This window comes from Colletes gigas, unplaced genomic scaffold, assembly GCF_013123115.1.
Source record: "Colletes gigas isolate AHSC1104 unplaced genomic scaffold, ASM1312311v1 Colletes_gigas_Sc00033, whole genome shotgun sequence".
NCBI classification, from domain to species: domain Eukaryota; kingdom Metazoa; phylum Arthropoda; class Insecta; order Hymenoptera; family Colletidae; genus Colletes; species Colletes gigas.
In genome coordinates, this window is record NW_025106662.1 from 966,553 (window position 1) to 991,931 (window position 25,379).

The window sequence follows — 25,379 nt, forward strand, 5'->3', positions numbered from 1 at the left end:
ATCGAAACGTTCGCAGGAATCGTATTACCTTGGAGGTTATTTGGTCCTGCGGAGGCGAGCGATCGACGAAATGATGGCGGACCGTAGACATAACGCCTCAGAACAGGAAGATATGTACGTGCCTCGTCGGGAAAGATGTAGCATCACGTCGACGAAACGTCACGACGGAACGTGACCAACGCGAGTCGAAATTCTTAACATAACGTTTTGGCCTATGTATTTTAATAAGTTCAAACGCATCGATGCAGGAATAACTCGAATATTTTTAATACCTCGACTTCAAACGGTGTCTTATTCCCGCTTTCTTCGCTTTTAGGCCGTTCTATTTTCAAAGTTTAAGGAACACAAATTAGTAATCACGTTGGTTTTGCCAAGACAATACGACTAATAAATTCTCAAAGGAAGTCTTTTATGTGAAAACCATGGGACAGACGTAGAATTATAAAACAGTTCGAAAAATTCAGAACCTCTGAAAGCAGCCTGTTCGAACAAGTCATCCTCGGATTTGAATTTAGTCAATTTTCTGAAGCTTTGAGCAAAGTTTGAATATGGGACTGGAATGCTGGATCGAATGAGAAGACTTTCTATGTCAGTCCACCCACCTCCTCGATAAAATAAAGTCAAAAAGGAAGAAAATTCTTTTTATATTACAAATTTTAACACCGAGACAAGTGTACTTGCAAGTTTGCACTTGCGATTTACACCTCGAGCGTAACTAGAGCGATCTCTTTTTGGAGAAACTGGTAATTGGAGATGAAAGTTTGATTCTCTACGATAACGTGAAACGCAAACGATCTTTGTCCAGTCGAATTAAGGTCCCATTTACCTATTTCTAAACCTGGACTTCGCACGAAGAAAGTTTTACTGTCCATTCGGTGGGATTGGAAAGGTGTTATTTATTATGAGCCACTTCCGCACGGCGAAACGATTAACTCTACGAAGCACTGTTTTCAAGTGGACCATTTTAAGGCTGCAACCGCCATAAAACGCCCGGAATTGGCAAACAAGCGGGGCGTTGTTTTCCACCGCGAGAACGCCAGACTGCACGTATTTTCAGTCGTTCGAGACAATGTAACAATTTTATTTAGATGTTCCACATCATCCTCCACGTTTTTTGGACCTTGACGTTTCCAATTAATATTTATTTCTCCCATTAACAAAATTTATTTCTATCAAAATATTTTGTAAACAACAATAGATTGGATGATAAACGATTGCAAGGGTGATATTTTGGAAAAATGCAAGTTGAGAAAACTAAAAGAAAGATGAGAATTTCGACTCTTGCTGTTTGGAACGACAGGCATCAACCATCGTAGTGCAATTGAAACGGTTCAATGTTTTTCCCAAAATCGTGTAACAAAGAAAGGCTACGAAAGTCTCGCGAAAGAATCTGGATACAGCGACAACGAAGATCGGAAAAAAAGTGGAGAGCAAACTCATTCGTCGGAGCTTGAAAGTTCGAGAGCTTTAGTCTCCGCTCTCCTCGCGATCTGTTAAAGCGAGACAACAATAAAGGATCGTTCGACAACGAATCGATCACTTTTTAAACCAAGGTTCGGGGACTTTTAGGAAACTGAGGTACATTGGAAAAATTACATTTTAATTTGTTTAAGATTCTTCTATAAAATATGTAAGTTTTAGCGTGGGAATATCATAATCAACTTTGAACTAGCTATCAAAGATCACGCGATAGCCCGTTACAAGTAACTGACCCAGATGCTACATTATATTGCATCGCGTTATGTTGCTTCAATGAGGTTTACAATCGATAACCGACAGGTCTCGTAGCCCATATTAATTAAAGCAAGAAGTGTACTCCGTCGAGTCCGTACGCTTTAACGAGAAGATATTCTGTTTCCATTTTAGTGCCCTTTTATTCGCCCAGAGTACACCTCGCAGGAGAAATAAACCATATGGTTGTTTGGATTTTACTTTTGTGGAACAATACACTCGTTGATTCCTGTACATTAGCAGTACATACATTTGAAAGTACAGTCAACTCTCCCATAACACAGGTAATTCGTTCCACGTTGCATCGAAACTTAGAAATAATACAGATACGACATAAAGGATTTTATCTTGTAGAACAATGCATCTGTCGAGCTCTGTGCATATATTAACAGGAATTACATTCGAAAATACAATGAACCCTCCTATAACACAGGTAATTCGTTCCATGCTGTAACGAAACTGTGTTAAGCGAAACTAAGAAATAACAGAAATTCATTCTTCGAGCAATTTTTGCGATGTCTGTTTCTGCTTTTTGTAAATTCGTGAGTGTTAAAAAAATACGCATTGTTTACATTTTGAAACATTAAAATCCTCCAATTCGTTCAGGAGTTATGATTTCTTAAACTCACATATGAAATTTCAGGGGATTCATTGAGTTATGGTCAGACATTGTATTTTCGGTAAAGAATTGTTTTCTCGAAAGTGCGTAGGATCTCGGGGGTGAGTCTATTCACAGAAAATAATTTTAATTGACCCCTGCAACTAAAAATAATTTTTTTAGAACGATTTGAAATGTTTTAATTTTGTCGAAAAATTTCACACTTACTCGAATTTATGTCTCAAAAGTGGGTAGGATTTCGGGAGTATATCTGTTCACAAAAAATTATTGTAATTGACCCCCGCAATCAAAAATAATTTTTCCAAGACGATTTGAAATTTTTTTTTCGCCGAAAAATTTCAGCAGCTACCCCCTGTCGATTTTTCTTAAAAATTCGTTTCGGGTTTGTTTGACGTCCTACGGAAATTTTGTTTAATACTCTTTTGTAGGTATGCATGAGCTCTATTTCAGAAATAAACTTCAATGCAATACATATAAAAGATTCCGGAAGCTACAGAAATAATTTAAGAGCGAGCGAAGCTCATATTGATTCTTTTTTGATTCTATTAATTCTTTGACACAGAAGCCTGACACCGTTTTGAGATTGGCTCTGACTGTAAAACTTAAATTGCAAGTCACTTTTCATTATTTCGCTAGAAGGATTTCTTTTCGCCTTTCAAGTGCCCTTTATAAAGCTCCAATTTGTGGATTCGTTTGGAGTTGTCACTGTCGCTTCAATATGGACGAATTTTGGGGGCATTCATTCAATTCGTCGAAAGTAGAGACTTTTTATTTTTACTGGCCACTTTGGATAAAACGTAGAGAAATCTTTCGTCATGCGCGTTCAAAGTGTAACGATTAAAAATCACAATTTGAACAAAGCGTCTAATAAAACGATTTTTAATTCTAATTATCACAGCTTTTTCAATACCATATAATTTGTATTCTTCGATAGAGTAACTTTGAAACAGTATAAACCAGTGGTTCATAACCCTTCTTTCTACTGTGTAAACAAGTAAACAATGATCAAGATCCACGTAAAGGGACACAAAATGGATTCGAGACTATTCGAGGAACGTCTGATATTATCCAGCGTGTACGAAATTCGATGCCGAAGCACGTGGTGGATATTTCATATGTTTCTGAAACCACTTCTATAACGCGAGCATGATACGGTTCGCTGACCGTAGCAGGTGGGCACGCATGAATCAATTACATAAAACGGGACACCTCGCCATACTTTAAAAGCTAATTGAGACGTTAAGTGTGACATATCCACGGTATAAATTACGAATAAGAATCTATTTATGATTTCCATTTTGAAGAAATAAAGAAGGATCTTTCACGATGAAAAGAAAAACAAGAAAATTCAGTACAATAGTTTCAGAGATAAAAATTCGTTTCTACAGTTTGCTTTCGTAAGATATAGTTTCGTTATTTTGGACGTCACTTTCGTTTGTGATGGTTTGACGGTAAGAAGTTGTAAATTCGCTGGTAATCGGTGACCCCCTCGAATCTTTTCGTTCCAGCCAGAGGTAAGTAAATCTCCGGGGAGACTCGGGGCGCGATTAAATATTTTTAGATAGCGAAATTAAGTGGCGTTACGTAACGGGTAGCAAAGGGGCGTACGAGAGGTAAAATTAAAAGTCGAGAGCCCCCGGAGTAGAAATATACGACTCTGTCCGCTAAATCCACTTAATTCCTGCTACTCCAATAAGTGTCACGGGAAGCGTATCCGAGCCTGCAGGGTGAAAAGACACGCTCGCTTTTGTCCACGGAGAAATTTCTTTGTCGATATCGGAGAGCCATTGGACCGAGCCAGATTAATAGCCGTGCTCTCCTCGATCTCGAGAACGGGGCAAAGGGATGAGCCGATTCGACTCACGTAATGCTCGTTACGCGTCGGCCGATATTAACGAGCGCTGAGGAAAACGGAACTTTCGTGCCTTCCAAAACGTGAATCGGAAGCGGACGTACCGTGCCGTGCCGTGCCGTACACCGTACCGTATCGAGAATAGTCGGTTCTCGCGATCCCCCCGTTTCGCCTTTCTCGAGCTCTGGGACCCCCCCGTTGGCCCCCCTCCACCTCTCGCGATCCGAGAAATCGATCGTTATCCCGCAACCGTCGCGACGCGAGGCGACTGTATTGCCAATTTTCCTACACTCGGGCCGTCTCACGTTTCCCGCGGCGGACCGTAAACTCGTACCCGGTGTCGTTCCCTCCCGCCAAATCGATCACTTTAAGCGCACCGGGTCAGGAATTTTGATGAAATTCAAACGACTCGTGGCCCGCCAGAAATTAGGCCAGGTTTACGTCATAATTTCAGCGACAGAAACGCGAAACGATAGGCAAATTTTCGAAAATTTGATTACGAATTTTTCGAATCGTGTTTCGAGGAAAATTTAAATAATTTCCTGTAAAATTGATGACATTTTTCTATAGATTGGTCGTTCTGAATTGTTTTACGTAGAACACCATCGAACACTTTATGGCTTCTATAACCCTTATAATCGTTTGTTCATTCACGTGGTTTGATCAATGTTTCTAACCATTCAGTCATTTTAATTATCATTTAAACGTTCTTTACTTGGCATCTCCAATTATTCACAGTCAATCTCATACTTCATATCATTCAATTTTGTATTAATTTTTGTATTAATGGGCATTTAATCCCGTGAATAAATAAATAAATATCTACTTGGGATAAAAAAGGGGGCACTTTGGGAAATATTACATTTCATATGTCTAGGTATTTTCTGTTTAGTTGGAATTGCAAAATGGAGTTCACGAGCCACGATCGATTTTGTCGTTTCGAAGACACGAACGGTGAATTTACATATCAGAAAATTTTTATTAAGACAATTCTTTATCCCAGTGAACAAATAATGTCAGAATCAGGCTCCGCGACCCAGAAAGCTCCTAAAACCGTTCCATTCATAATGAAAAACCTATAAATAACGGCACTTTTAATTTAGTTCGCGTGTTTACGGATCCGGACCATTGTGCGCCGGAACCCTGGAGGCAGTGTATATTCTTCTGACTCACGTATAGTAAGTAGGTAAATACGGTGCAGTGGTGGCCAGCTACTTAAGACCGTTGTATACTTTCCGAAACAAACCTGACTGACATTTCATAAATTGAATTTTTCGCACGTTAAACTCATGAATAATACTCGTTGAAAATTATGCAATGCGCTGCTAACGGGTACTTTCGACTTATAAATTTTAAACACCTTTAATAATTTATTGTAACATGCCACTGTGACCGGGATACTATTTAAGGCCGACTGGTTGTTTACCAATGCAAAGTATTTTTGTCGGGCGTTGATGGTCCGATGAGTTCAGGAATACGAAAACCACGGATCATACATATGGATCGAGGAAAAATATATTAATTCTTTGTCTTCTGTTAACCCCTTGCCATACAATGACGTGTCTGACTCGTTACAAGTTCTTGATGTCAAGTTTCACAATTATGAGGCCACTCGTTATCAAGTCTTATAAATCAACACATTTTTATATTCACGAGGTATTTGTAAAACAAATCTATTGTTTTTTGTTGCCACTTCTTCTACGAACAAATTTGAACAAAATTAAACAGTATACGTTTGAAAAATTACATTAAATCATAAACCAAGGGGTTAATGTCCTTAAAACGCGCTGTTGCTACTCACGGTATCCGTTGGATCCAATTACAATCCAACGTCGGGCTCGCGTCATTCCGAAATAAATTAATATTCCGGATGAATCATTTACACACAATTAAGAATGATGAACGTGTGTTTGGTTGGCGATGTAAGAATGTGAGAATGTGAGAAAGAAGTGATAATGCTGTTTGGTTCGACTCTTGTAACGAACTGACTGAAGAATGCTCCGACGCTGTCTCATCCCTTCCAAGCATCCTTGCAACGATGCCCTTGGAAGGGGGTGCGTGTCACGTCAGAACGAAGATGTCGCTAGAGGACGATGGAGAAAGCTGCTGTTGTTTTGAGAATTGAAGAAAAGAATGATTCCCTACCATGAACCCCGTGTTGAGCGTGAATCGAAGGAGATCGATTCCGCGCCCAACACGCGCCTTTGGCCAATACGCGTGGTTTGGTAGTGGGACACGATTGGCCTAACTCAAACCTCGCTACGGATCCGCATAGTGTAAACATCACCGTCTAAGGAAAGGAAAGGACTCATCAAAAGGCTTCGACACGCCTGGGAAAGGATCTTCCGGCACATTCAGCTTCAAATTCAGCTACGTGGCTCCTTCTCTAGTAATCAAGGCCACCGCCCGCCACCTTCTTCTTAAAGAGAGTAAAACCAATTTTATTTTTTTACGATTCGACCAGCAACGTACCACCCTAAGATTTGATCGCTCTGTCTTGAACGGAGCCACGCGTAAAATAAATCGGATGCCAAGCGATACATTCAACCTCGTGGTTCTTTTCATCTTGCCGAATAATGTTACAGTCGTAGCAGCAAATAATTGGTAATTGTTCGTGGATAACCGATGAAGTTTTAAGATTTAACGCATACTATTAGAAAATTTAAGTACCTTCGACCACGATATTTAATTAGTGTTAGAAAGAGGGACGGATATTCTCAGGTTCAAATGATCATCCCCTGCTGAGACAAATACTGTGATACTCGCGAGCAATTCGAACTTGTTATATTCTTCGTTATTGCATGACTATCATATCGTTTATGTATACTTTATATTTGACTTGATAAATTTCTAATTTCTTCGTTAAGCGTGTTAGAGTTTATTATTTCCTGACCACATCGACAATGAAAAATAAATTTTTCTCCATTACTTACAAGGGACCATCACGAACGGTCCGGCTTCGATTTTGATGAAACTTTGTACACTTATAAAGCAGCCAAAAATAATCGACACGTATTTTGTTTTAGCTGCGGTAACTCGAGTTTAAGGGGTGAAACCACCCCTTGAAGTTTTGGCTCGAAACGGCTATCTCGAAAACGGAAAGACATACAAAAAAATTGTTAATGGGCGAGGTTGATGGTTTCTTATGTACAATAACATGGTGTTAAAAAATTTAAAAAAATACAATTTGTTTATAACAAAAAAAAATTTATTAACTTAATTTTTCATTTTATTGAAATTTTCATAATGACAAAAAATGACGAGCATTTTATTCCAAATCCATTGGTATGCGATTTTTTCAAATTGCCTCCTACAGTTTTGCAGATTTTGATGATTTACATCTTGCGCGCACATCGATTATGGTAGTAGCCGTTCTAACTTTGATTTTAATGAAGCATTGTAGGCTTGCACTAAATTATACAGTAACAAGTAACAAGTAACAATAACAGTAACAAGTTTCTTAACAGCAATGAAAAGATTTTTTTTTATGCCCACCTATGACATTGTGGCAAAGGGGGAGTGATTTATAAATTATAAATACATACAGTGTGTATGCCAGGAGATAAAGATATACTTATTATTCTCATGATGTACTTGCTTTAAAATACAAATTGAATAAATAAATATTGTCATTTCTGCGGCTCGCCTATCATGCAGTTTACGCACGTTATCTAAATCTTCACTGTTGTGAAAGCATTCTGTGTAATTTGTATAATAAAAATACGTGTCAAATGAGATTAGTATGTGCATCTGTATCTCTGTTGTTATTAACATTCTTTAAAATCGAGACGGTTTTTGTAATAAACATGATAAAATGGGTATATTGAAATGGAGTTTGTATTATACCTTTTGATAACGTGACATATCGTAAAGTTAATTAAATTGATTGCCCTTGTCATGTGAAAATAATATTTGTTGGTAGATAAGTGGGAGAACTTGGATATATATATATTGCAATTAGCTCTTTATAAGCGTGTAGAACATTGTTGGTTATCCATACAGCCGAGGTGCCGATTCTGGGCATTTAAACGTTGCACTTATCCAGCCAATCTTTTGTTGCATATATCCAGCTTTTACTGTATTCGGAAAGATGGTAAATATTAATCCTATTAATGTAATAACTTTACTATCTGCTGCGTTTGTTGAGTGGAACCAGGGATCCACGCCAATTAATAGCGCAGAAGAAAATTTAAGGGATGTATTATTCGATTTAATTGTAAGAAGTGTCGAAGACACGGCATTCCTGGTTGAACATGAAACGTGTGTTGAAATGGACGGGACGCCTATCGACCAAGAAAATCAGGATGCTGATTTGAACTGGTTGTGGGTAGATGAAGAGGAGGAAAATAGGACACCGAATATTCCAAACATATACGAACAAGACGTTGTATGTCATTCGAATAAGGAATACATCCCATTCGAATATAAAAGGAAAGCTGTGGCGTACTGGAACAGCGGGAAGTCGAAGCGATTAAAATTAGACACCGTACGTTCCAAATTCCGTCACGTGAAATCCGAAAGAATGCTTCGTAAATGGGCTTTACAAGTTGAACAGGGTGGCACAAAAAAGGAAAAGATAAAACGTATTGCAGAGTATACATTTAATAAATTTATGGAAGCTCGGCAGTTAAGAGTAATTGTGCATGAAGTAGATCTACGGCGATGGGCTTTACAAGCGAGGGACATAGAAAATTTACAAACATTTAAAGCCGGATATACTTGGCTATATACTTTTAAAAAGATGTTTAGATTAGTGTCCAGAAAAATTACCAGATTTGTAACCACAAATATGGTAAATCGAGAAGACGATATTCATTTGCAATGCAGCGCATTCGTGAATGAAGTAAAATCATATATAGCCCGAAATGAACCAGACAATGTTTACAATTCCGATCAAAGTGGTTTTAATTTGGAATTACATTCAGGGCGCACTTTGGCTGAAGAAGGTATAAAAATCGTAGAAGGAGGTGTTCAATCAGTGTCATCCACCACTCATAGTTACACCATCCAGCCAACCATTTCGGCCGATGGACAATTACTGTCACCATTATTTATTGTACTGAAAGAGAGTACAGGACATTTCGGGTCGATTGTGGAACAACATTTATTTCGCCCTGACAATGTATATCTTGTAGCTTCAAAGTCAGGCAAATTAACTACGGACCATTTCAAGACCTGGTTAAGAGAGATTTACTTCGCAAATACTGGGGCCGCAACAGTTCTAATTCTTGATTCCTGGAGTGGTCACTGTAAGAAGACGGTGAACGAAGTTACTCCCGAGGGTAAAAATGTAAAACTTTTTATAATACCAAAAGGTGGAACAAAGTATGTTCAACCACTGGATGTTTACGGTTTCCGCACTTGGAAAAATTTCGTCCGCCGATTTTCCGATATAGTTCTCGTTTTAAATCACGACATTAATCTCCACGCTAGGAATAATATAATTAAACTTCAATCTCTGGTCCACAATCAATTTTCATCGCCAAGGTTCCAAAATTTTATTACATACTCCTGGTATAAATCCGGATATATAGATGAAAAGCCAAATGCATTCCAGAATCCTGTTGAGTACTGCTATTCTGTTGAAAATGAGCCAACATGTCATATTTGCGGTGACGTGGCAATAATTAAATGCGCATGGTGTAAGAAATCTTTATGTTTCAAACATTTTTTCGACGAGTACCACTATTGTCGGAACTATATAGAATAATTGTTATACACACTGCATATATTAATAATTTATAAATCACTCCACCTTTGCCACGATGTCATAGGTGGGCAATAAAAATAATTAATCCTTTCGTTGCTGTTAAGAAACTTGTTACTGTTATTATTACTCGCTACTTATTACTGTATAATTTAGTGCAAGCCTACAGTGCTTCATTAAAATCAAAGTTAGAACGGCTACTACCATAATGAATGTGCGCGCAAGATGTAAATCATCAAAATCTGCAAAACTGCAAGAGGCAATTTTAAAAAATCGCATACCAATGGATTTGGAATAAAATGCTCGTCATTTTTTGTCATTATGAAAATTTCAATAAAATGAAAAATTAAGTTAATAAATTTTTTTTTGTTATAAACAAATTGTATTTTTTTAAATTTTTTAACACCATGTTATTGTACATAAGAAACCATTAACCTCGCCCATTAACAATTTTTTTGTATCTCTTTCCGTTTTCGAGAGAGCCGTTTCGAGCCAAAACTTCAAGGGGTGGTTTCACCCCTTAAACTCGAGTTACCGCAGCTAAAAAAAAATACGTGCCGATTATTTTTGGCTGCTTTATAAGTGTACAATGTTTCATCAAAATCGAAGCCGGACCGTTCGCGATGGTTCCTTGTTAGTGACGCGAATATGTCTATACCGAATAAGTAACTAAAGGGATTTGAGTGTCGGAATGTATGTGATACTGAAAACTCGCTAAATTCGTCTTGTGTTTTTTATTGTTCAAGAGACTGTTGATACTCGTCGCTGGAAGCCGTAGCGAAGACTGACTATCGTACAATTTTCTTTCTACAAGTTCTTTTCGTATTCACCTAATTGGTTAACTCGATGCGTCGGAGTAAACCAATTAGGTACTTCCTATTTCTGTGTCGCCGCCTATTCCTTACGCTCTTGGCGCGCTTTTTCGGGAAGACGGTGTGTCGCGGTGGTGGAGTGTTTTTGCCGATGGAAGTTTGGCAATGCAGCGGAATTTCCTCCAGGCCCAGGTCTGGCGATGTCACCCGCCGAAGGTCGCTTGACCCGGCCTTGCAGCCCTTCGGAAATCCATGGTTTATGAGATGTGCAATTCGCCATTGAAGCGGTCGGAAACTTTCGAAGAAAACATGCCTCATTATAAATACGGAGAAAACGGCTTTCTCAAAAGTGGCCTTTTCGGCTTTGCTTGTCGTAAACCATGCTAGCCGTTTGCACGCCAAATGTTTCTTTTGTAGTGCGAGCTAACCGCTGCATAACTATCGAAAACAGATGATTACTTAAAAGTAGAATATGTTGATTTCATCGTACAATCAACAATTAGAAATAAATTTTTCTCCATTATTTAGTGACGCGAATATATCTATACCGAATAAGTAACTGTCCAAAACAAATGGTCTCTTAATAAAAGTAGAATATGTTGATTTGGGGTTCGTTTCAGAGTAACGTTGAGAAAATACTGTCGCGTTTGATGAAGCGTATTGGAGCGTTAATCGAGTGTCGCGGACTGTATTTCAATACTATCGAAATTCCTGACCTGGAGGTACAAAATTGATCGATTTAGCGTGGAATGGCCCGTACGCATTAGGCAACTGGACCCCTCCCACCCTTTCCAGCGTTTCCGTTTCTTCGTTTTCATTTTAGCGAGGGTCGCGCGCATTACCGCGCGTGCAAATGCGGTCGACTCGGCCGGAACGAGCGAGCGGTAGTTGGACTTTACGTTTATCGCGATTCGGAACGCTCCAATATTCGAATAGTTTGTGGTTTATCGCCGCGTCGGCGTAGGTACGCCTCGCGTTTCACGCTCCCACGCCTTTCAAGTTTCGCCCTTCGCGCTCGACGCGTTCGAAATCGTCGCGACGACCGTCAGAAACGCGAATTCATCGTACGCGGTAACGGCGGGTCGTCCGGGTCGTTTCACACCCTGGAAACCTTTCACACTCTGGACGCCTTTACGATCGCGGAGCCAATTTCTCGATTCACCTCGTAGACTGACCGCTGGGGGATGCACAGTCTGCAAAAACGCCCGGAACGGGGACAAATCGAATTTTTTCGAGCAATGAAAACAGTTTACACGAGTTGCAATACCATTTATACAGTTTCCTGGAAGTTGAAATATTTTCGAAACTATTGGTTGCATTGCAAAAGCCTCGAATAAAACTTGGAGGTTATCTGAAAGTCAAGTTTGTTTTTTAAACGGAGTTATATGTTTTTTAATCAAATGTAAATGTATAGATGCCAAACACCCTGTATAACATGATCTAAAATACTTTAATTTTAATATAATTTGTTCTAGCAGACAATATCCTCGCATTTATAATTCAATAATGTCAATGTAATAATATCATATCCATAACATTTATTTGTCAACGAACGGTTAATTAGACACTGAATTTGGCGTCATATTTGTAACCAGCGACCACGAGAAACTCTAATATACTAATTTTCACAGGAATAGAGAGTCACGTTTTCATATTTTGTGGCGTCGTTACGACTCCATGCGTTCCCAGCGTCGAACGCGTAAACGACATTCGCGATTTCCCGTGTGTCGCGCGACCACCGACTTCGCTGCAACCCGAAAATCGTTCCCGAAAATAATTTCCTGGCGAGTTTCTACGGTTTACGATTTTACGATGGCTCGATGCTGCTCGAAACGGCGAAAATCTCGTTTACAAGGGTAGTTTCCCGTAGGTCGATCGTATATATTCGCCGGGGGGATGGTAATTGCGCGCGTTTCAGCGTATCCCGTAATGCACAAAGAAGTCTATATACGCTGGATATTAAAGTCGGATGCGAGGAAAAGAAACCCAACCCGGTCTCTTTCTCTTTACTTTTACCAGCCAACCCCGCAAATGGAATTTTTCTCGGTTCTCCGCGAGCTTTGTGGGATTTCAGAACGCGCGTACCGTCGATATTCGGTCGCGATTCATTAATCGCCGGAGAGTAACTTCTGGCGTCCACTTGAGCATAGTTATTAGGAATAAGGGATCATTCGTGGGAGCAAAGCAACACCCACGCAATTAAAATCCATCTGCAATTTTCGCTGTGAAACATACATGGTTGCTTCTGTTTTGCAAACGAGGGACCAAGTCGTTGTGATAAAAATTGGAATAGATCATACTAAGAAGAACACGACTTTGATGTGCTTTTGCAAAATGATAGAGTGATCTGTTTTGGTGTATGTAAAATATTAATATTATTTTAATAAAGATTTTTAAGGTATAAATAATTAAAGTGCGACAATTATATGTATGTTCCATTGTCAGAAATATTTGTTTTGTTTTATAATCTTGACACAAATTTAAAAAAAGTGAATGTTAGTATTTAAATTTAATAACGAAATAAAACATTAAAGATAAATTAGAGAGTAAAGTAGAAAAAGTCTTGCAAGTCTTGTTCCATGCAATTTTTACATGAATTTATAATCGTATTATAGTTGGAATGCGAGTAGGTCTACGTAAACAAAAAAGTAAAGGTTTGGTACTGAATTTGTTTTGTCCAATGCATTGTAGCGGAGAAAATCGATTTTGAAAATTGTTCGAATAAGCACACGACTGTCAATGGAATATCGGGAGCCTGAAAATTCGGAAAATTTTGAAAAATTCTACTCTATTAGTGTTACTCAGCAGTAGCTCAAAACCATTATTCCATAATTTCACAGTTCTCCTAAATAAAGTAAAAATAGTTTATATCTCGTACATCTAGTATACGCATTTGAGATTTATGGACAAATATATTTTTAGATAATCGTTAATCGTTATTATCATCTGAAAGTAATCCAATTTTACCTATTGTTGCATTTAGTAACTTGTAATTAGGTTTTGAGATTCGAATAATTTAAGGAACATCGATCGGATATCGAGTATTTCTGACAGCTCACTTGATATCAGAATATTTGGTTCTGCCGAATATATGACAGAAGCATCTGCTAGTTTTCTAGCTTAAAATTAACTAGCATGAATACAAATTCCTGCAATTTTTATTAATATTCACATAAATGTTATTTTGCGCTTCATATTTTTAGTTGACATAATTATCGATAAATAGGCCAGGGATTCAAATTTCAAAATTGAAAAAAATGTGTAAAAAGTCCTTAACGCTCTCTGGTTCGGTTAAATTAAACACTTCATATGAAAAAATTTCCACACACGAATTTCATGTCATAATATTTTTAAGAGTCTTTTTAAAAATGATATAAACCATTGGTACGATCATTCATACTATAAAGATCAACAAAAATTTAATTATAATTAAAAGTCTCGACTTTTTAATCATTTACTCATCATGTATGTTACAATTATGACTATTACTCTTCCTTTCGGTCAATTCAGATTTTCTTCGAACAATATTTCATATAAAATGGTTTTTACATTTCCTCATAATCTTGATCTTTTACCTACATAATCTATAAGTTTGATTCAACAATATCTAGGAAAAGATAGTACAGATTATTCTGTCCGTTTTAAATATTTTATCGCGAAAATCGTTTAACTTTGTCTCTGCCAATCGAGATTAGTAATCAAACTACTTATTACCCCGCGGCCTCGACCGCGTTGAAGTCTCTGCCAACAGTTTTTTTTTTTCAGTTTTTATTTTTCGGTCGTGTCTGTGTAACAAAAATTTCTATAGACCAAAAAAAGTTTTTAAATTTAATATCCAACAAAGTATGTTATAAACGCTTGTGAAAGGTACTATCAGCGAGATGTCGTACATTTCATAGTTGATATCCCCGACAACCTCTTTTAAATTCCATCTGTTTTCCCACAACGGCAGCAAACGCACAGACACAACTAAGTTTCATTTATAATAGTTTATAGTTCGTTCCCGCTGACAGTTAGCCTGATATGCAGAGTGTAACAGGTTTACGTTTCATCTCTTATAGAGGGTGGTAGAGGAGCTCAAACGACGCCTGAAAATTAACTCTTTGAGTGCAATATTTTTCGATTTCTCGCTTTCGTTATCTATGTTAAGATATAAAATAATTCATTAAGAGGATTTCGTAGAATACACGTTTCTATAAATTGTGAAACGATGTTACTTACGTTACACGAGATGTATGTATAACAATTTCTTTTCATCCAACCCAACAGATAGAAAAATTACAAGCATTTAGGTATGGTATAAAAAAAAGAGTAAGTATAGGGTTCCTGGAAGATCCCCAGCCTCGATACGCTAAGGGTTAAGAGTCCCAGTTTTGATTGCGTCTTTTAAAAGCAAAACTCTCCGATGGACATCGGGGGGGCGTGCTGTTCAACCGAGCCCCTGTATAAAGAGGAAGGGGGAAGGATGTTTGCAGAGTGGCGAAGACGGACCATAAAGTTGGAAGGAAGATGAGGAAAGTCGTTGTTCGCGCGAAACGCGGCAATGCAGAGATCTGATACCGAAGTCGGAACAAGGTTGCGCGACGTTGCGGGACACAAGAGGGCTTTCGACTCACGTCAACTTTAACGCCCTCGACGCGATAGCTGTGCTTCGTAGGTTCCCCTCCAGGCACGTATCTGTAGAATTCCTCGTGATCCTTGTACCACGTGATGGAGTAAAGCTTGTCCGTTTCTAGGTCGTATCTGAAACAGGAGAGCAAACGGTGCGCGGCTTATTACATTTGCGATACGCGCGTGTACGTTTTCGCGGAGACGCGACGCGCAACCGACCCCCCGTTTCTCGAGCGAATATTCCACGGAAATATCGCGCGAAATTACCGCCATTTATTCTCAGTGGCCCCCGGTGGATACCGATTCTGGCTTCGATCGGATAAATATAACGATTCGGGCGATGATTCTTAAAATGAGCTTCGTGATTCGTAAGATGAACGCTTATATTCCCCCCCCCCCAAAAAAAAATCAACTGTGATTCGTAAGTTGAATCTGTATTTTCGCCAATTTCTTTGCACAAATGAAGCAAGTCATTCAATCGACTTGATTTTTGCAGAAATTATGATTTCGAAGAAAATTTTGAAAAATATTTTCAACCAAGAATAACCAACGTATCGCGCATATTTTTATTAAAATTCGTTAGGTTAACGTTTATATTATCACAGCAATTAAATTCAATATTAATTATCAACGAGTAATACGAGTTCTGTTTCGGTCTCAGCCCCCGCGAATCTAGTGTATAGAAAAGTACAGAGATTGAAGTTAAACCGTATCTTCCGCTTCGTTTTTGAGGTAATTGAATTTGAAAGTTTGTCGGGTAACCCGTGCGATTGAATACGATTTCGCCGGGCACGTCTGACCATTACTCACCGTTTCTACTTATATTGGCGTCCAGGTCGAATTCTAATGCATGCGTGCCAGATAAATTTTCAAACTCGATTTTCTTTTAAACGAAGCATCCGACGAAAGAGCTTTACTGTTTCTTCGCGAGGAATTGCCTTCCATTGTACCACTAATAACGGAACGCGATGTTTGTAAAAATGCAGTGCACTTCCAGCGTCGAAACTTTGATGGAAACGTACATTCTCGATTCAACAATAAGAATATTTCGGTATCTTTAACGAATAACTTTTGTTTATGAATATCGCTACGAGTAAACGAGAATGGATTACGGCCTCAGCTAATTATGCTCTGTTGTCGCGGAAAGATACTGGTAAAGAATGTGGCGCGAGTCAGGCGACGATAAACAAGATTTTAAAACGGAAAAAGAGAAACCCGGATCGGTTAAAAAGAGGAACGAGAGAGGAAAAAAATACTACCCATCGCGATGAAGCTGTTTTAATCAGAAATAGCAAAATAAACCTCGGAGAAACTTGTTTCGATTCGCAGGGAAATTTAACCGTGGCTGGAGTAATTTATACATGACTCGACGGTACACAAAAGGCTCATAGAATATGGAAGAAAGGCTGTTCGACCAGACGAGGCAACTTCTAACTGATCGGACAAAGAAACAAAGACTGCTGTGGGCTAAAAAGTATGTCGGGTAGATTGTACAAGATTGGAGAAAAGTGTTCTACGGCGAAACCCATTTTTTAATGGCGGAGGTCCATTTTTGCGATTCACTGTTGATACGTGGATATAGAATAGGGTATAAGCACTGATTATTTATTTATTGATAATTAACGGAACGATACAATAAATGCAATTTTTAGTTTTGCGTGGTAATGTTTGGAATTCCAAGATTGGAAGCGTATCAATAGACTTGGGACAAATAGCCTCCTAATCTTTTCGAATCATGATCAAGTACTCAAAGACTCTCGATCAAAGTATATTTTATTGTAAGGTCGATTTCTCTTGGGTCTTTTCTTCCAAATAATGTCTCTTATTTGTTGAACATTCCCAACGATCGTTTAACCTAACCCAGACCCTTGGTAGCATCAGTAGAACACCATTTATCCGAAATCCATTTATCGGAACTAATGTTGTCACGGTACCTGGTTTACCGAACATGTTGTTTAGCTCCTATTAAGTGTACAAACCAATAAACAGTAGTAGGGAGGATAATCTATAGGCTCTTATTAAACTATCTTGTTCTCTGACCAATTTGAATAAATGGATACCTACTCTATTAAGATACAATGCTTGAAGAAGCTAATAATTCGTAGTTTAAGTTTTTGTTGGGTCATTTCTGACCCGTTTTTATATGTATCGTGTTTTAATACAAAATCAACATCTGTGGATTATAGTTGGTTTGTATACTTATTTCAATCAATTTTTTGGCACCTTTGTGATTTAGTGAAGTCCATTGTAAGATACTATTCACACCACTTCTAATTTTTTGGGTGGATTCGTGTAGATTATTACAATAATAGAGATGATAAATTCGAAAGTCATTTGCATACAGCATGTGCTTACAGTATAATACAGTGGAGGATAGGTCATTTATATAAATGGAGAATAACAGAGGGCCGGGAATATTTCCCCAAGGTACACCTAATTTAATAGGATGTCAGGAGGATCTGATGCCACTTACACTCTACACGGTCTAATAACAATTATAGAACTATGCGCGAAACCAGTTAATAATAGTGTTTGAGCGTCCCAAACTAATCAGTCAGCTTTACAAATAGCTGGGACGAATCAAAGAATACTATTGTTACCAGTCTCTTGTCACGAATTATTTTTCTGGCACTATCAGTGATTTTAAAAAGAGCTGTTTCAGTACTATGATATAAATTCAATTTATCAATGAAATAGGTAGACAATCTTCTTGAATAATTTTTATACGATACATAGAATCTGCAATCTAGCTATCGTGCATTACGAACTAAAAATAGTTTTCATTTTTTAGAATCAAATGCGTTATATATTACATAAAATTATAAGTACACATAATACAAAAATGGAGAATGATGTTTTATTTATATTTTATTATGTGAACTATTGTTAGACCACATGTCAGTTTTAGTACTACGTTGTCTGGGTACTCCAACATTTTATAAATTGAATTCCGACAAAATATTGCCAGACGGTCATTATATCATTTTTATTCGAGTCAATATTTAGCAAAAAAAGTTTCAGCTTTGGTGCTATAACGCGAGTGCATTGTTTTGTTTGACAAATTTGAAGGCGTACCATCGTGCCCAGTCCCGGCTCCCACCAGCCAGACTGTCGTTTCATTGATCGTCAGCACCAATGTGATGAAAAAAAAAGGAAAAAATGATAAATGAAATCGTTGGCGAAATCGTACATCAAATTCACATTTTTGTATTAAAACTTCATTTCAAAATAAATGCCAATGGTTCGTCAACTGTGCGTGAACTCGATTATGTTGTGGACTATATATAGTTTGCATTTATAAAAATTACCAACGGTAGAGCTTGTTGTAGTTTTTATAAAACGTTAACAACACAAAAGTTGGGGCTGTTAGCAACTTTTACACTGATGAATTAAAATTCTCGAGGAAAAAATATTTTTATTTCATTATTCATCCTTTATTATTAGTAAACAAAATGCGAACATCGATATAAGCGCCGCAGTGACATCTGTCACATAGTGGTGCGAGATTATAAGTGGACCCATACTCGACGAATATTCAACATCGATTTATTTCCAACTTCGTACGGAAAAACGTCACTCTAGATTTTCGAATTATTTTTTCCTCTAGACTGACCCATTTTTGTGTCGCACTACCAGTCCGGAGACACCGTGTGTACGTACAAGAAATATTAGTCGGAAATGACACGCACAGCATTCATTCTCAAGCCGTGAACAATAGTTTATTATTAGAATTATTTGCTGAAATATTTGCTCGCATAATTTGGCGATAGAATCCGTGTGCTCGTACCGAGGTAAATAGAACTTTGGTTTGAACAAACGGAAATTTCTGTCCCCTCTTTCTGGAGCGTTTATGTTAATTTGCTCAAGGAATTGTGGTCTCGCTATATGACCATTCAGCGCTTTGTACGGAAGAGTAGGGTCACACACTGAGGTCCAGGGTGTTAATTCTAATGACAGAGATTCATTAAACCCCTCAGAAGCTCGCATTAAAATTTCGATTTTTAATTTAAATCAAGACGAAACTTATTTTTTTCCAATCAAGTCAAATATTTGGTTATCCAAGTACCTTGAATACTTGATCAAACTTGAGAAAATGCAATCTGATATAGTTTGCTTAAACAATCAAGTTTCCTTGAACAATCAAGTTTACTTGGGCAATCAAGTTTGCTTGAACAGTCAAGTTTACTTGAAGTTTACTTGATTCGATTTAAAGAATCTAAGGTTCGACTCAGCTCTTATTTTCTATTTTATTTGGATTGTGTTGTCACTACGATCCAGTTTGCTTCTGTATCTTATTGATCGGAATAAAAGGAGAGATTTTACTAATCTCGGGGGTACATTTATAGGAATTCACCTAAGCAGTCCAGGACATTGAGTGTGGTTCTACGTTGCGACGCTTGGAGTATCGAGGCTTATGCCAATAATCTCCTGATCCGTAGATCACGAACATTGTTTCTACCCCCTGGTTCTATCGCTACCAGGAGGTTATTGGATTCGGGATATCTAGTCTCCTCTTCGTTACTCGTGTCATAAAAGGAATGGATATTTCGAAGAGCCGCTTGACCCAAGTGTAATGTTTGTGAGGATGTTTTCTCTCAGATCTTTTTTATTGACAGAGTCTATTAATTTTGCCTAGTCTTTCCAAGAAAATTAGATTCATTTCTATGTCGACGTATTCTTCAAACTATCCACAAATAATAGGACTGTATTGTTCAGTGATAAGGTAGAAATGCCATTAATAAATAGGGTGAACGTAGAGTTAGGGCAGTCCAGACATAGCTCGGATTTTACGTGAAATATGGGCATTAAAGGTGACAATTTAATTGCTTTTACCTAAGTGCCTAGTCATTTCAACGTGTTTCCGTTAATTCCAATTTTAGAAGCGGCTGAAGGCGTAGTTTTCTTAAAATCAATAAAAATTATATCTATCTGGTTTTCCTAGTTTCTAACACACCTACTATAAAGTTATTTGGTAGTGAATGTATCAAATTCTTGACAGTTAGTATAATAATTTGGTGCCCAATATGAAATTCACCTATAATTTCTTACTTTCGTTTCGGAAGCAGATTTGTGTATCAGGATTCGATGGAAAACAACCAGTCCAGCAGAGGGACTTATTGAGAATTAGCCACAGTGGCCGAGCGATTACTATGGAACCTCGATTAATGCAGGAAATCAGGGTTGAAAATTCCTGCAATAATCGGGGTAACCAATCCAATTAGTAGTAGCCCTATACAGCCTATTCCCACTACTACCCCCTAACCTTGCGCGTTGCTTAGTGACCATCCCTTCCACTTGTCGACAATATGCAATGAACGAGGCTCTCACCCTATAATTGAGGTTCTATTGTATGCAGAGTGTTTCATAACATATGGTGCCTGCTTCAGAGATAGAAAGTGGCACATAAAACCTATGAAAAATGTCAGTGTATACCTGTGCTCCATTTGAACACGAACGATAGTCGTTTTTCTGCTCCAATAATCGTATGGCTACTTGGCTTCGCGGTAATTGCTAAAAATGGTCCATATAGCTAAAGTATTACTAAATGGTTCTTTCCATTTATCACGTTGATTTCCGCATGACTTTTCACTATCGAGCTAACGAAATTAAAATTCAAGAAATTGAATCTAGATAGGACTGAATTTTAACGAGACTGTCAAGTTCTACGATAAATTGTGGGGCATACTAGTTTCCAATTGTTTAAAAACGAAATATCGTTTACGTGGACAATTCGAGAGGTCTGGTCTGACAGTCAACGAATCATAGTAAATCACCATTATAGTGCACGAATACGAATTGGAGTAACTGTATGTGTTTCAACGCTGGTAGTGAATCCAGAATAAACAACTGCTTTTAAGTGCCTCCACTCCCTCTCCAAAAAAGAATTCCAGCAGATTCGAATCCGGGGATCGAGCAGTCAGAACAATAGGTCCTGCAGGACCTATCCATCAGTTAAAAAATCGTTCATTCAAATACTGTTTGAACGCTTGGTTGGAATAGAATGCGAACCGCCATGCATAAATCTCGCGTGACGTATATTGACGGTCATTGTAGTTTTCGCGAGGTCAAATCGCGAAGTACGTGTTTGTTATGAAACACCTTGTACATCCATACTTAATGAAAATAGGCGCGATATTTATGGCGGAGATTTGCGTGGAGCTCTCATAGACGTAGCTTAATCTGAACAAACCGGACACGGGACGTCAGGTACTCTGAGGGTCTCGCAAGCAAATATTTTCCTGCGCGTGGGTGCGCATTTTGGGTCGAAGGGCATCGTGGCGAAAAGGATGGACACCATCATCCGCAAATATGAGGTATTTGTATGGAAAAGAGTGACAAGATATGACCTTTGGGGAGCACCGGTGGCCACTGCAATACAGTACATTACATTTTGAGTGACATTAGACAAGCTATTTCTAAGTTTGTGCAATAGAAGATCCCACCGGTTACGATGAAAGTATAAAACTTTATACAGTGAGTGTAAAAAGTATTCGTACACTAGTCAATTTGAACAAAAACTTTGCAGAACTTTGTTTATTACAAAAGTATGTTAACAAAAACATGCATACATATTCTTAGAAATCTCTGGAACAAATGTCATTAACAACAAATTATTTATTTATATTTATTATGAAAATATTAACAAATTTCCAGAAATTGGTGTGAAATATACGTGTAATAAGTATTCGTACACTTCTAATTTTACAACAAAAACTATAAATTTTAGTACATAAACGTAACAAAAATCAGTCTATTTGCTATTTTAGTATCTAGTGGGATTTCCTTTAGATTGTATAATCGCTTTAAGCCTTTGCGGCATTGAATTTACAAAATTTTTGGTTATAGTACTAGAAATTTTGTTCCATTCCTCTAAAAGTGTATTTTTTAAATCTTGTTTCGAAGAAATGTGATGGTCTCGAATTTTTTCTTCAAGATGACTCCATAAGTGCTCTATCACATTTATGTCTGGAGACTGTGGAGGGATTTTTAATTGCTGCGGCACATTATATAGGATCCACTGACGTGTATTATAAGCACTATGGTTTGGATCATTATCTTGCAAAAATATATAATTGCCCTGTAACTGCATTTTATTTGCACTAACCTGAAGATGCTCTTTTAGAATATCGATGTACATTTTGTGATCCATGATACCAACGATAAAATGAAGGGATCCAACCCTGCTCGCACTCATAGAGCCCCAAACTGTGACTGATCCTCCTCCATGCTTTACGGTCGGCTTCAAATTTCTTTTTTCGTACTCGGTATTTTTTTCCCGTCATACTGTATATCGTCCATCTGACCCAAATATGTTAAATTTACTTTCATCGGTAAATATAATACGGTTCCAGTGCTCCATAGAAACATTAATGTACTCTTTCGCGAATTGCAATCGTTTCTTTCTATTAATTTCATTTATGAAATATTTCTTACGAGCTACTCTGCCGTGATATCCTCTATCCCGTAAAAAATTACGCACTGTGCTACTGCATACATTAATGTTCAGATCATTTTTAAGTTCAGCTGTGATTTTCACCGCACTTATCTTTGGATTTTGCTTTATTTTTCGAATTATCCATCGGCCGGTATACTCATTTATTATTCGTTTACGTCTGTTTCTTGGATTATTTTTTACAGTTTTTCCATCGCCATATCTGTCAATGATTCCTTGAATCGTGAACCTCGGTCTATTTAAAACTTTAGAAATTTCACTCAGTGTTTTACACTTATTATGTAAATTTATAACAATTTTCCTTTCTTCTTCAGAGGTTTCCTTGCGTTTTCGTCCCATTTTACTGATAATTTCGTTGATAATGTTTGAATTCAGGATACTACCTATACCGACAGCGCCTCCAGACATACTGATGCTAAGTATGTTTACATATCATGGATTATCTTGTAATCGTTCTATGTGGAATGTTACGAATCAAAGACTGTATGAATACTTATTACACGTATATTTTAGGTCAATTTCTGTTTGTTAATATTTTCATAATAAATATAAATAAATAATTTGTTGTTAATGACATTTGTTCTAGAGATTTCTAAGAATATGTATGTATGTTTTTGTTAACATACTTTTGTAATAAACAAAGTTCTGCAAAGTTTTTGTTCAAATTGACTAGTGTACGAATACTTTTTACACTCACTGTATATGATACATAAATCTATTCTATTTGTCCTCAGTTTGTCGAAAAAGTGAATCTTTAGTGGCGACATCCACGAGAACGCGTAGATTCTCATGCATGACGTTTAACGCAATTGCTATGATGTCCTGCGCGAAGGAGCGGAACGGACTGTCGCGTGACAATCCTTCAATGAAGGAAACTACCGTACAATTACGGTAATTGATCAACATCCGCGATCGAAGTGTACCGACGCGGCTACGAGTTTGATCAATTTGCTAATCGAGTCCTCTCTTCGTTCGTCGGTCTTGCGAAAGGGAACGAAAGAGCCCCGGAGGATTCTCGTTTGCGTTCGTTCGTTAAAAGCCGGAAATCTTTTGCCCCCGATAATCCTGATTCTGGGAAACCGGAGGAACACGGCCTCGATTCCCCTGAACAGATCATTCGTGAACTCTGGATCGAGAAATTTAGCGATATTTTGCCAAAAAATGAACTCTCCGACATCAATGTCCATCTAACATTTACAGTTTTCTAAATATCCATCGATAACAAAAAGTGAGACCAAGAGAATACTCTTGAACTGGACCCAAAAGCAAAATCCTCGTGAAACAACACTGGAGATTATAAAATAAATCTAAGCGAATTAAAGAGAATTGACCTAGTCAAAGTAACACGAATATTAATGGAAAACGGTAAATTAATTCTCGCCTAATAAAAAAGGAAAATGCTCCAAAATGTACGAACCATAAATATCGTGGTTAAAAATATTTAATTGTGAATGAATTTAAATACGAAAATATATTTTGTCATTCGACCAAGTGAAATGTACAACTGTAAATGAATTTATATAGAAAACTATATTTAATTATTCGACCAAATAAAATGTGTCACTGTAAATGAATTTATAGAACCTACCAGACTCTGACTAACGTCCTATCTACACGTACCAAGTTCAAGAATAAAATGGAGCAATAAGAAAGCTGAATCGCTGGATGCTGAGGGTACGAATTTTATTTAAGAAAAAAATAACGATATGTTATAAATCCTAAACCCATTGATCTCTACATACTGGACGCAGCAGAGGCCTGCAATTAGAGATTGCATTCAAACCAGGTTGCTTGCAAGCTTTCAAACAAGTCAAACCGACGGAGGCTTCAGCCCAGCTTGGGCTGGCTTGGAAACCAGTTCGACTTGTTTGGCTCGACGGCTTGAACGGCACGGTTGGTTTGAATTGGCTTGTTTGGCTTGAAACGGCTTCAATGGACTTGGACCTTCCAAGAAACCTTGATCAGTACTGCATTTTGAACGGCGTTTTGTTCGGCTCGTTGCTCAAAAACGTCTCGTTCGCGCTGGTTTGGATTTTTCAAGGCGTAAACATAATTTTCAGAAGACATGTTCGCTGTTTGAACGCGCGTATAGATGCTTTACCGATTGAAAATTGGATAAACTTTTGCTTATCTAATGATTCGTGTTCGTTTTTTTCTTTTTATACAATAAAGGAAAAGTGGGGAAAAGAAAATAATTGAAGGTGTAGAATGGGGAATAAGAAACGAGAAGAATGACAGAAAATAAAATAACGAAGTTGTAGGTGAAAGAAATAAAATAAACAGAATTAAACGAAGTTTAGAGACAAAAGTTACAAAAAGAAACCGGGATATCAAAGAGTTGTCAAAGCTCGGGGATGAAAGCGGTAGCAGCGCGCTCGAAGGAGTTGAAGGTTGGTAAGAAGCAAATTGTGGGGCGTGGGAGGGGGAGGATTGAGTTATAGTAGTAAGCGGAGCTTGTAAGGGAGAGAACCGTGATATTTGGATGCGTGATAAATGGACAAAGATGGAAAAGAATTGATCAATGAACGTGGTTTGTAAGAAGAAGATCGAGTAAATAAGAAGGCGTTGCTGCAGGGAGGATTTTATGTATCAGA

General features: G+C 37.8%; 1 protein-coding gene across 1 annotated transcript in view; it reads right to left on the reverse strand.

Moving 5' to 3' along the window:
* LOC122402083 (basal cell adhesion molecule-like) overlaps positions 1-25,379 on the reverse strand; it is a 121,153-nt gene that overhangs the window by 18,788 nt on the left and 76,986 nt on the right. The window contains exon 4 of the mRNA XM_043404604.1: positions 15,338-15,464. Within this exon, the coding sequence (XP_043260539.1) occupies positions 15,338-15,464 (127 nt within the window). The remainder of the gene's footprint in view (positions 1-15,337; positions 15,465-25,379) is intronic.